Source organism: Myotis myotis, unplaced genomic scaffold (genome assembly GCF_014108235.1).
Source record: "Myotis myotis isolate mMyoMyo1 unplaced genomic scaffold, mMyoMyo1.p scaffold_m19_p_2, whole genome shotgun sequence".
NCBI classification, from domain to species: Eukaryota; Metazoa; Chordata; class Mammalia; order Chiroptera; family Vespertilionidae; genus Myotis; species Myotis myotis.
The window spans coordinates 18,616,750-18,630,177 of record NW_023416324.1 but is presented as its reverse complement, the minus strand read 5'-3'; the positions used below and the strand labels follow the sequence as shown (position 1 = coordinate 18,630,177).

General features: G+C 42.2%; 1 protein-coding gene across 5 annotated transcripts in view; it reads right to left on the bottom strand.

Moving 5' to 3' along the window:
• Positions 1 to 13,428, bottom strand: part of ZCCHC17 (zinc finger CCHC-type containing 17) — a 52,993-nt gene that overhangs the window by 14,093 nt on the left and 25,472 nt on the right. For 4 of the 5 annotated variants that reach the window (XM_036347286.1, XM_036347287.1, XM_036347283.1 and 1 more), the window contains 5 exons: positions 12,014 to 12,114; positions 10,635 to 10,726; positions 6,297 to 6,397; positions 4,364 to 4,506; positions 794 to 837 (listed from right to left, as the gene is read on the bottom strand). In XM_036347286.1, the coding sequence (XP_036203179.1) occupies positions 794 to 837; positions 4,364 to 4,506; positions 6,297 to 6,397; positions 10,635 to 10,726; positions 12,014 to 12,114 (481 nt within the window). The remainder of the gene's footprint in view (positions 1 to 793; positions 838 to 4,363; positions 4,507 to 6,296; positions 6,398 to 10,634; positions 10,727 to 12,013; positions 12,115 to 13,428) is intronic. The other variant, XM_036347284.1, reaches the window with a different exon arrangement.

Here is a 13,428-nt window from a genome sequence, read left to right as displayed (position 1 = left end):
GCCAGGCTCAACTGGTTAGAGTGTTGTCCTGATATGCAAAGGTTGCAGGTTTAATCTCCAGTCAGGGCACATACAGGAAGCAACCAATGAATGCATAAGTAAGTAGAGCAACAAATATCAATCTTTCTTTATTTCTTTCTCTCTCCCTCTTTCTTTCTCTCAAATCAATCAATAAGGAAAAAAATTATGAAAAAGAGTTAAAACTATAAAACTCTTAAGCTTCATGACATGATTTGGCAATTTTTTTTTTTCTTTTGAGAAACATCCATCGAGTTGTTGTTTCACTTATTTATGCATTCATTGGTGGCTTCCTGGATGTGCCCTGACTAGAGATTGAACCCCCAACCTTGGTGTATGGAGACAACATTCTAGCAACAGAGTAAAAAGGCAATCCAAGAATGAGAGAAAATATTTGCAAGTCATATAACGATAAGGGATTGATATCTAGAATATATAAAGAGCACCCTGAACCCAAGGTCTGTACTTAAACCCAGTCTCTGACCACAAAGTCTCTGTTTTTAAGCAACAGCTACTAGTAGCTGACTTACATTGAGCTTTGCTGTATGCCTGGCACTGTACTCAGAGTTTTACATGCATCCTAATAACTTTATAAAGTTGATGCTTATTATTCCTATTTCACAAATAAGGAAACAAAGAAATTCAGTAATTAGCCTAACTTCCACAATGAGGAGAGGACAGAGCTGTGATGAAACATGGCCAGTCTGTTTCCTCTGCCCAGGTTCTTAAGTACCACCCTTAACTGCCTCCAAAAATGCAATTCCCCAGCACCTACCTGATATAATATGGTACAGCCATTTCAAATAAGTGGAATTGAGACTATGTGATAAAAACGGAAAGATACTTATGACTAAGTAAAAAAGCAGAAAACAAAACTATACATACATTTTTATTACACCTAGATAAAACATTTGGAAAACAGCTGGTAGAAAATATGTGCCACAATAATGTAATTCTGGTAAAATAGTCAGATTATGAACTGCCTTTCTTTTGTTTTATATTTCAACTAGAGGCCTGGTGCACAAGATTCATGCACTTGGGGGAGGGGGGGCAGGTCCCTCAGCCTGGGCCTGCGCCCTCTCGCAGTCCAGGAGCCCTCAGGGGATGTCCGACTGATGGCTTAGGCTTAGTGGGCCATGAGCCTGGCTTCTGATTGAGCAGTGCTCCCCCTGTGGGAGTGCACTACCAGGGGGCAGCTCCTGTGTTGAGCATCTGCCCCCTGGTGGTCAGTGCACGTCTTAGCAAATGGTCATTCTGTGGGTCAGTCAATTTGCGTATTAGCCTTTTATTATGTACTAGAGGCCCAGTGCACGAAATTCGTGCACTTCGGGGGGGGGGCCCTCAGCCGGGCCTGCGCCCTCTTGCAGTCCAGGAGGCCTGGGGGGATGTCCGACTGATGGTTTAAGCCCACTAAGCCATTAGTCAGACATCCTTAGCATTGCCAAGGAGGCAGGAGAGGCTCCCACCACTGCCACTGTGCTTGCCAACCGTGAGCCCTGCTTCTGGCTGAGCGGCACTCCCCCTGTGGGAGCACACTGACCTCCAGGGGGCAGCTCCTGCATTGAGTGTCTGCCCCTGGTGGTCAGTGCGCATCATAATGACCGGTCATTCCACCATTCGGTCATTTGCATATTAGCCTTTCATTATATAGGATACACTATAGATAAGGGCCCCTAGAACCATAAGAAATGCAAAAAAGTCACTGTTAACTCATTCTCGAATTGCCCCCACTTAAAATCAAATTGCCCCCCCTGTGGGGTGTGTACTGCATCTTGGGAACCACTGGGCTTGCCACTTTTCCTCTCTGAGCTTCATTTCTGAATACATACACATATACCATGGAAATTGTAATCTCTTCTCTGTCTACCTCACTGGGTTGTCATGAGGAGGTTTTGAGCTAATAAACCTAGAAATGTTTAATCAAGTAAGTGATGTCTAAATGGGAAGGGATTGTTATTTTTAAGCCCACGGGTACCCTTACAGGTAGCAGGTGCTGATTAGGGGAGGAGGACATGATTGTTTCCTGGGACTGTAGCTATCGAACCTTTGCAGAGGGTTCCGCAGGCCTCGGAGGGGCAGGCTCTGGCCAGCAGCCCTGTAGCGGTGGTCGTCCCTGGAGGCACTGGTTGGTGGGGCACTAGGGGGCAGCGAGGCCAAAGAGGGAGTAACTGTCAAACCTCCCTGCTTGGCACCATTCTTTAAATTGTATGTGGCCCTTTCGCAGCTGTATGTGCTCAGGGCAGGGCTCCAATCTTCTGGAGCGGGTGGGAGCTGGGCCAGGGTGGGGCCAGGTGGGCGGGTTTAGCCATGGCCCCTGGCGAGGTTCAGTGCACATCTGCTGCAGAGACAGTGCCACTGCTGTCAGCGGGGATGGTTCTGACCCTGGGGGCTGCTGACCTTGATACTAAGAGGTTGACAACAAAATATACATTTTTAAAATCTCCCTAAGCTAGTTCAACAGTCTAAATGGGAGAGTTGTGAGGGGATGAAATGCAGAGTAGCAGTGGGAGTGGAAAAAATATAATTAAGGTATCATTAAAACAAGTAACGCAAGACAGAAGGACAGAAACCAGAGTTTGGGTTGTTGTTTTTATGGTGATGGGGGTGAGTGAGTGTGTGTGTGTGTGTGTGTGTGTGTGTGTGTAGGAAGGAGGGCTAAAGAAGAGCTAATGGCCAACATTAATTAAGCACTTATTTGTCAGTACTTTATATCTATTTTTGGGAGCTGGGTATCCCTCTGCAAGGAACACTCTCATCAAAGACCAGAACAATCCCACTTTGAAAATTAATTGAAGTTAAAGAGCCCAAAATTACATAGCTGGTATGGGTCTCAAATTTACATCTGATAGACTCCAAGCCAAAGTTTGAGATACTAGTTAGGTATCATGGAGACAAAGTCTGTTGCTAGGGAGAGAAAATACAGATCAATAAATTATTATTAATATATTTGGCTAATTCTTATAATGTTAAAATACACCCTTTTCCTCACCTATAGAATAAAGACTTTTTTTTTTGGTTAATCCTCACTGGAGGACACTTATTTATTTGTTTATTTTTGTTGATCCTCACACGAGGATATTTTTTCCATTGATTTTTAGAGAAAGTGGAAGAGGGGGGGATAGAGAGAGGAGAGAGAGAAAAACATTGATGTGAGAGAGCCATATCAACTGATTGCCTCTCACATGCAACCCAACCTGGGGAGGGAACCTGCAACCCAGGTATGTGCCTTTGACAGTATCGAACCTGAGACCCTTCGGTTGGCAGGCCGACACTCTAACCACTGAGCCATGCCAGCCAGGGTGAAGATAATACTTAATTTGTAGATAATGCACACGAGAGCAAGGGTTTGATCACAGTTTTTGTATTCCTAGGTTTGCAATGCCTGGAACAAGTTGACCACAACAAAAGTTTGCTAAAGCTTTAAACAAAACAAAACCAAACCCCCAAATGTAATAACTGGCCACAATTAGAAAAATACTGCACAACATGAGAACCAGTATATCCTGACCAAACCGTTGCATAGTTTTTCATTTTCTCTGTGTATCATGTGACAAATTACAAATGCAGTTTTTGTGCACCACAATGTCTGTTTTATGAATTCTTCTGCTGTAAGTAGTAGGTAAGAGACAGAACTCACTGAGACAGACACTCTCATCCACCACTTTCTGGAATAACAGTTTGACAAAATGTATCTAGAGCCTTAAAGCCCTAATTCAGTAATCTTTTTAAGAATGTAACCAAAGAAAACAATAAGATATGTGGCAAATTTAGGTTGGAAATAATAAAAAATATCCAACAATAGAAAAATCCTATATAATAAAGAGCTAATATGCTAACTAGACCGAACAGCAGAACAACTATCCCGACAACCTTCCAGACGAAGCCGGGGCTGCTAGGGCCAAGGCAGCAGCCTGCACGGCTGTGAGGGCCTACCCTTGCACAAATGTCATGCATCGGGCCTCTAGTTATTAAATAAAACATTATTCCACTCCTGACATCAAAAAAAAAAATCACACAGTGGCTCTTAAATCAAGTTTTTGAAGAACAAATAAGGACAACAGAAAATGCTTTTAGTAAGTATAATAAAATAAGTAAGATATAAGTTATGCCTAGGATGACCATAATTTTGTGTATATATGTATAAGAGTGTGTGTATATATTAATTATTACCTATAAAAAACATTAGAACATCCAAAAATACTATAAGAGTTTCCCTGGGTAGAAAGATTACACGAGATCCTAATATTCTTTATGTTTTTCAGCATTTTTTACATTTCTGTGCAAAGTACATTTACATTCTAAAACATATCTATTTATATGATAAATAAAGCAAGATAGCACTCACCTTCTTTCTTTTCCTAGAATTCTTCGTAGGGTCAGGCTTATCAAAATCTGCTGCCTTTGCCTCTACCTTCTCCTCATCCTCATCAGGTATCAGAGAGTATTTGGTCCCACCTGGTTGCATGAAACAATCCTTTGCAAAGTGGCCTGCAGAAGTGAAGCAGAAAAGTTGGGAGGAGAAAGCAGTCGTTCCTCTCAGCAGGTGGATCTTCCCCAGAGGGTCCTGGAAGGGCTAGCTGGTTCAGGAGGTATTACCGAGTTCATTCAGAGCAGCTATTGGATTCAGAACAGATTTTCTGTCACCTCAAGATGGCATTGCTCACTCAACCAGAGCCAGCCTTGTAGCTGGTCCTAAAGCTGTGGGAAACACTGGCACTGCTTTGGAAATGGCAGAAGATACAGATGAGCATGCAGGCTGGTACTGCCCTCTATTAGCAATGAAGCTTAATTTTTAAAGACCTATTTGGAACTTATTTCTGACAACAAAAGGCTGTTCCAGAGAGCAGAATGGTTAGCAGAGTGAGCCAAGTGGCAGACCAAGGTCCTGAAGAAAGATAGCTCTCAGGCAGCTGGCAGGAAGGCAGCATCCAAGCTAACACACAGAGAGACAGGCATGGTCACCTAGGGCACTTGACATGCACAGACTGTCAGGTCTGGCAAGGGCCTTAGAGATAATCAAATACAACATTGCATTTGCAGAGGATATGAAGGCCCAGAGTAGAGAAGTAGTGTAAGGTCACACAGAGAACAGCAGAAGTAAAACTAACCTAGGGTCTTGTGCCCCCCTGCCCTGTACTCTTTCTGCTGCACCAAAACCAACCACCTTTGGCCCAGCCTTTGCTGAGTGGGCCAAATTCCATCTCTCATTATTCTTCTCTGCCTCATGTTATACTTGGTGGACACAAGTTGAAGGTAAGAAGACACCATCTTCCCTGAGCCTACAGTGCTATCAAGGGCCCCTTTAACAGAGGCTATAGAGCTGGTTTTGCCTGTGCTTACTGTAGACCCTATCTCAGGGGCACACAGAATTGGATAAAGCCATCAAAAGCAACATGTAAACGACTTTGTAACTCTGAATCCAGAAGCTGGATTGGTTCCTGGAAGAAGAATACAGCCTAGTTTTCCAAATATTTGGAATGCTCCCACAATTCCCCCGAGGAGGTATTCTTTCTCTCCATTTTACTTTTCTTTCTTCCCTCTACATTAATGATAAATAGCAGCTTAAACCCCACAACCTCAACCAGGGCACAAATATGTCACCAGTCGCTGTAGAAGAATCAACAAGGCTAGGTAGATAGAAGGCTCGGGAGAAGTGGTAACAAATTGAGGCCACTCTGAAATGAGAAGTTGGCAACCCCTCTCATTACAGCTCCAACAAGGAAGTCAGGCTGAAAGAGCTCTTTAATATTTGAGTAAGACTAGAGGAAACCTGAGGAAGCAGAGCTAAAAGAAAATGACTAGGGTGTGTTCTTTATTACTAAGAGGATACTGCATTCAGAACTCTGAAGTTAAAGAGATGAGCAAGAAAGGGTTTAACTTGATTCCTTAAGGAATATATTTCTAAGTTTCTTAATTCTTGCAGCAGAATAATAACAATCCTTTGGAGATAAAATTTAGAGAGTTAATCATAATCCAACACTCTTACCTTCCTGGCAGAGTACCTGGGGCCTTGCCCAGGTAGGGCATTAGCTGCAGAGAGGTGAGAAGAGGTGGTGACAGTTTAACAGTGTCACCACCAGGGCTAGCATTCAGAAAAGGAAACAGAAAAAGTAGCAAGCCATGAACTCTGATGTAAGTCTAGTAGGAATAACAGCATGAACAGGTCAAGCCATCACCTGGCTTAAAAACAGGGTGAACTAAACTCACTAGGCTGCTCATCTAGCACAGGGTCCGCCCACAAGGACTGACAAACTGAAATGGCAGAGGCTTCACCTTACCTTTGCAGCCACACTTTTTGCAGGTAGTGTTCAGGACAGCCTCAAGGGTGATTTTCTGCCCAGTGTAATCCTGGAAGGACCGCCTCCGCCTCTCTTCTTGCCTGTAATGAAAAGGATACTGTGACTATTGGCCTGATTAAGAGATGTGGCCAGAGATATTACAAGGTAATGCTGTATGTTGGTTTTTTCTTTTGCTTTTGGCAGGTGGAAGGGAGAAAGAAGGAAAAGTGTTGGGCATAAGGAGATGGGCAATAAAAGCAATGGTGTGAAATAGAACATTTTTTTTCATTCAGGACAAGGGTCTGAATTAATAATTATGAATAAAACTACACTTCATCTCATTGATGCACAGAGGATAAAGAGATAATTATGCACCTTGCTAAGTCCCCTACAACCTTTACAAAGTCACTCCTGGATTTAAAAGACCTTCAAAGACTTCCTGGAAAATCAAGTCCAAATTCCTTCCTTTGGCATTCAAGTCCTTTTACCGTCAAACCTACTTTTCCAGCTTCATCTTTACTTGTACAATAGGCTCTAGCCCAGCGTGTGGGTCGCGACCCCTTTGTCGGTCGAACGACCCTTTCACAGGTGTCGCCTAAGACCATCCTGCATATCAGATATTTACATTACGATTCATAACAGTAGCAACATTACAGTTATGTAGTAGCAACGAAAATAATTTTATGGTTGGGTCACAACATGAGGAACTGTATTTAAAGGGCCAGAAGGTTGAGAACCACTACTCTAGCCAAACCAGACTACTTTACTTTCTCCAGATGGACACCTCTTGATTCCTGGGTTGATGCTCAACCACTGAACCACAATGGCCAGGCTCCTCAAACCATTTCTACTGCCTTGAATGCCATTCCTTCCCCTGCTGCCTGAAAAAATCTTATCCATTCCTCAAGGCCTAGCTCAAATGCCACTTCTTCTCTGATCACCAGGGCCTTAAATCAACTCTTTCTCTTCACGCTAATTCCTAGAATACTTACTTTCTTTCTTTATTTTTAATCTTCACCCAAGGACATGCTCATTGATATTTTAGAGAGAGGGAAGGGAGTGAGGGAGGGAGAGGGAGAGAGAAACATTGGTTGCCTTCCATGCCCCAAACAGGGATTGAACTTACAACGTAGATATGTGCCCTGACTGGGAATCAAACCCCTGACCTTTCGGTGTACAGGAAGATGCTCCAACCTACTGAGCGACACTGGGCCAGGACTAGAATCCTTTCTTTCTACCATTCTTTTAGCACTTATTACATGTTGCCTTATATTAAAGTTATTTGCATAATTATTTCATTACAGTAGGCAGGGAGGTCCTTGGGCAGAAATCTTGGTATTGCCATTGTACCTCAAACAGAATATGACCCCAACAAACACTTGTTGAATAAAGGAATAAGTGGATGTACTACCTAACTGACTGCTATACATCAGGTACTATGGGAGATAAGGTTATGATGTAGCCCATTTTCTCATGGCTCTTATCGATTCTTTCAAAAGACAAGATATGATAATTTCAGATATTAGAAGAAAAACAAAGAGACATTTTAAAACAGTAACCACAATTAGCTATTATAAATTAAGTTTCTATGATAGACCAGACAATAAGCTAGGCTCTTTACAAACAAGATTTTATTTAAATCATTCTATCATTTCTGAGAGGTAGGTGTCATTTTATAGTGAAGAAGTTATGGTCCAGGGAGGCTAGGTAATCTGCTCAAAGTCATACTACTTTGGGGCAGAACTAGAGCTCTTTCTGATTCAAGTCTAACTCTAAAACCCGTCATCATTTCACCAAGCAATGCTTCTTTCCTGGATGCAGCTATATGAACAGTTTACAACAAAGTACTATTTCCACTTGGTTATTACTAGAAACAGTCTATACATGGAAACACATCCAGCATAAACCCAGGGAGCCCTTTCCCTTCTCTACTCTTGTTTTGATAGAGAGGTAGCTCTATTGTCTTACTTATTTTCATATTTTACCCTTACAAGGGTGCCTTTAGGAAATTTCACTGCTTTTTAATGAGGCTGCATAGCATAAAATTATTTGGAACAGAAGGAATTTATTATAATGCAATTTTGATAAATGCCAGAATCAGATAACATTTCTGAGCAGAGTTATAAAAGATTCCTACCATAAATGGAAAGTGTTTTGTCAATAATCAGCCCTACAAACATGTCAATATTTAGAGATATATGAAAAACTCTGTAAGTTGCATGCAACTGCTAGAAGCATCATGTAGTATAAAGGGGCTTAGCCTTAATGTCAGGGAGACTGAGATTAAAAATCCTAACCCACTATGATTTGCTATGAAACCCTAAGCAAGTTATTACTAAGCATCAAGTTAGAGACTAGAGAGATAAAGTAAAATGGAGAAAATATCTACTTTGCAGGTTGTTATGAGAATCGGATGCACTAATATACATAAACTGCCTTGCACAATACCTGGCATATAGTATGTATTCAATAAATACCACTTCTCTTCCTTTTAGGTAAAATACCTTCATATCCAAGGTGATTTCACTGAGTACAATAAACATAGGGTTTCCAAACTTTTCACCACCAAGATATCACTCATGCAACTTTTTTTTCCTGTTTTTTTTTTTTTTTTTTTTTTTTTTTATTAAATATATTTTATTGACTTTTTACAGAGAGGAAGGGAGAGGGATAGAGAGTTAGAAACATTGATGAGAGAAACATCGATCAGCTGCCTCGTGCACACCCCCCCCCCCGGGGATGTGCCTGCAACCAAGATACGTGCCCTTGACCGGAATCGAACCTGGGACCTTTCAGTCCTCAGGCCAACACTCTATCCACTGAGCCAAACCCATCAGGGCTGTTTTCTAAAAATTGGTATCATAACTATCACTGAGAGCAACCTGATTAGTATGAGGTAAATATGATACTTTATCATCAAAAGCAACAACATAATGTCATGGTTAACATGAGGATAAATGTATGATTTTGGTTGGCTTTCTGAAACACTGGAAACAGTTCATAAATCCCCAAGACTCCTTTTGAAGAGGTTTTTAAGGATCTAGGGAGGGAAACCCTATATAATAAAGAGGCAACATGTAAATTGACCATCACACCCTCACAAGATGGCTGCATACGACCAGGACAGCAGGAGGGTTAGTGAGGGACGACCAAATGACTGAATAAGCAGGCTGCATGGGGCGACCAGGCTGGTGGGGGGGCCGTGAGGGGCAACCAGGCCAGCGGGAGGAGGGCGGGTGTTAGGGGTGATCAGGCTGGAGGGGAGGGGCAGTTAGAAGTGACCAGGCCAGCAGGGATGGGGCAGCTGGGGGCAACCTGGCCAGGAGCGAGGGAGCAGTTAGGGACAACCAGGCCGGCACACAGAGGCAGTTAGGGGTGACCTGGCAGGCAGGCAGTCAGGTGGGTGATTAGGAGCCAGCAGTCCAGGATTGTGAGAGGGATCCCGGATTGGAGAGGGTGCAGGCTGGGCTGAGGGGACACCACCACCCCCGTATGAATTTTGTGCACCGGGCCTCTAGTAGAAAATAAAAAAGAACAACAACAAAGAAGGATCTAGGAGCCCCTGGTTAGAAATCACTGGCATATAGTCAAGAAATACAGATGGTAAATTCCCTGTATCACCAGACATTATCCTACATAAATAGAAAATCTTCCACTGCCAAATTAAAGGTCAGAAGAGCCAATGAGCCCTAGCTGATTTGGCTCAATGTATAGAGCATTGGCCTGTGGACTAAAGGGTCCCGGGTTCAATTCTGGTCAAGGGCACATGCCCGGGTTGTGGGCTCGATCCCCAGTAGGGGGCATGCAAGAGGCAGCTGATCAATGATTCTCTCTCATCATTGATGTTTCTCTCTCTTTCCCTCTCCCTTTCTCTCTGAAATCAATAAAATTAAAAAAAAAAGAAGAGCCAATGAAAGTAAGATGTAGTGTTCAGAATACAGTGCATCCCAAGACACAGGGATCTAAACCCTATTGGAGTTGCTTCTAGATTACCCTCCCCTCCCATTTGGTATCTTCCTTTTTCAGTCCCAGTACTAGGAGAGTGGCAAATAACAGGTACTTCATGAATACTTGCTTGCTGACTGGCTAAAGGGCAGAAGCAGAAAAAGAGTAAGGGAAAAGAAACAAAACCCACAACGGAGCACTTCTGTGCTAGGAACTTTGCATGTTACAAGTGTTTTATATAACACTATACCTCTAAAAACCAAGGACATAAAGGTTTAGAGCTCATCAATACACAGCCTATAAATGGCAGGGTTTCCCGTCAGCCTGATTCACTACAGCACTCCATGGTTTGAGAGGTAGAAGAATGTTAGCCTTTCCAAACCTTTTACCTACTCAATGATAACGTTGTTGGGGTCAAGGTCCTTCCCAGTCCCTTGGTTGACAACTTTCATGGAGAGAGATACTTTTATCCTATCATTTTTCATCTGAAAAAGATGAAAACAAAGTCATCAAAAGCTCAAAGTACATCATTTAGACCACTGATCTAGAATTATCTAAGAATAGAAATTTTTGTCATCATAACAAACAGTACTCCTCTAATAGCCAAGGTCCTGTGCTAAAAGCACTGGTGGTGCTAACAAGCATAATAGGCAGGCTCTGTGATAGGATTTTAGGAAATGGTTTTCATCGCTTTTTGCCCCTCTTGGGGGGAAAGACAAAAATGGTTGTCCCCAAATCCAAGGTCTGTCGAAGTAACCCAGCAGAAAAGAAAAGCTGTTTCTTCAGGTAAATTCAGCATAATGATTAATGCAGAGATCCATGAGCCCAGAATGAGTTTCAGAATATTCCAATAGGCTAGATCTCCTTTTGGACTTGGTCTAGAACCTCTACAAACATGAGGACAATTGTTAACCACATTGGTCTTCTTTGGCTTCCTCCAGCATCTGAAGCCCTTCTTCACTTCAGGGTCTTTGACCAGCTATTCTCTATCTAGAATATCCTTATCCCAACTTTTCATGACTACTTCCTTCCCAGCTCACACTCCATCTCCTCAGAAAGCCCATTCCTGACAACTTTATCTAAGCCTACTTCTGATACTGTTTGAACCCATTATAGCACTTACCATAATTTTTAATTATTTTAATTTGTTTACTTTTTCTTTCTCTCCTCGTTATATTCTATATAAGCTCTATAATAGCTGGGGTCATCTATGTCTAGTTCACTCTTATATCCCTCAGAACTAATGCACATTAAGCACTCAAATACTGTTGAATAGTATCTCTTTCAGGCTGTCTCCCCTGGTAGCAGAGCAGGGCTCAGTACATGTTCATATTTCTCCTGTGGTCTTCCCATAAACCTATGGGCATATAAAATTACTTGCAGTATTATTACCTACAAAGGTTAAAAATAAAAATTTTAAAATTACGTATGAATGAATGACCCACAGCCCACTTACCCTAAAGTGAACTGTAACAGGGTTCTTCAGAGCTTTCTCACTTTCCTCATGTCGCATGGTGCCAGGTATTAGGAAAAGTGACTGTAAACTCTATGTCTTTTTGTGCTACACTTATAGTAGTTCACACCATTCCTTCTCAGTTTGAGAGGAGAACCAGCCAGAAGGTTTATATTCAGGACAGATTATGGGGCAGGATTCAAAATAAGATTCTCAGCCACAATTAACAGCATATACACACTCACCATCATAAAATACCAAGAAAACCCTGGCTTTTCCTAATCCTTTCTAACGAGATGAAATTAACACAGAACTTTACCTCTCGGCCAATAAGCTTCACCCATACTTTGTCTCCAACATCTACTATTTCAGAAGGCTTATCCACACGACAGGATGACATGTGAGTTCGATGGACCAGACCTGGGCACAAGAAAAAGAAATAAAACAAAGCACAAGGTATGTCTGATGTGATGCTCTATGTCTGGTGTTTATACTCTAAATAACAAGGTAACAAGAAGATGGAAGTTGGGAATTCACTAAAAGAAGTCATTGCCGAAACCGGTTTGGCTCAGTGGATAGAGCGTCGGCCTGTGGACTGAAAGGTCCCAGGTTCAATTCCAGTCAAGGGCATGTACCTGGGTTGCGGGCACATCCCCGGTGGGAGATGTGCAGGAGGCAGCTGATCGATGTTTCTCTCTCATCAATGTTTCTAACTCTCTATCTCTCTCCCTTCCTCTCTGTGAAAAATCAATAAAATATATTAAAAAAAAAAAGTCATTAATTTAAAATTTAAAATTAAAACTATTTGAGATCACTTTTTATATCTAATCAACTAACAAATAGTCTTTAAAATAGTATTCAATGTTGGTAAAATATGATACAATAACTATACAATAAAAATACAAGTTGGTAAAATTCTTTAAAGCAAAGAGCTTTAAAGCAAAGAGCTTTAAAAAAGATGTTTATACCTTTGATGCAAAAATATCATTGAAATTTTTCCAAAAGAAAAACCTCATAGAGGCAAAATCTATGGGCATATAAAAATACTTGCAGGAAAAAAAAAAATACTTGCAGTATTATTAGCTACAAAGGTTAAAAATAAAATTTTTTAAATAACCCAAATGTCGCCCTGACCAGTTTGGCTCAGTGGATAGAGTGTCAGCCTGCGGACTGAACGGTCCCAGGTTCGATTCTGGTCAAGGGCATGTACCTTGGTTGCAGGCACATCCCCAGTTGGGGGTGTGCAGGAGGCAGCTGATCGATGTTTCTCTCTCATCGATGTTTCTAACTCTCTATCCCTCTCCCTTCCTCTCTGTAAAAAATCAATAAAATATATTTTAAAAAAATAACCTAAATGTTCAAGAATTGAAAAATAGCTTGGTAATGGTAAATCTATCAAAGCAGCTATTTAAATTACAGTTATCCTATATAATAAAGAACTAATATGAAATGGTCATCACGTCCTCATGCCATCATGCCTTAACCATTCAGACACTCAACACTGGGGAGAGAGGAATGGGGACCAGCCAGGCTGCGGCCTGGGAGAGGGATAAGCCGCCTGCCTGGCGGTCCTGGGTGCCAGTGGCTGCGCCTGCGGCCCGGGAGGGGGATAAGCTGCCCGCCCCACAGTCCCGGGCGCCAGCACCTGCAGCTGCGGCCCAGGAGAGGGACTAGCCACCTGCCCGACAGTCCCGGGTGCCTGCAGATGCAGCCTGGGCGAAGCCGGCCCAGGTC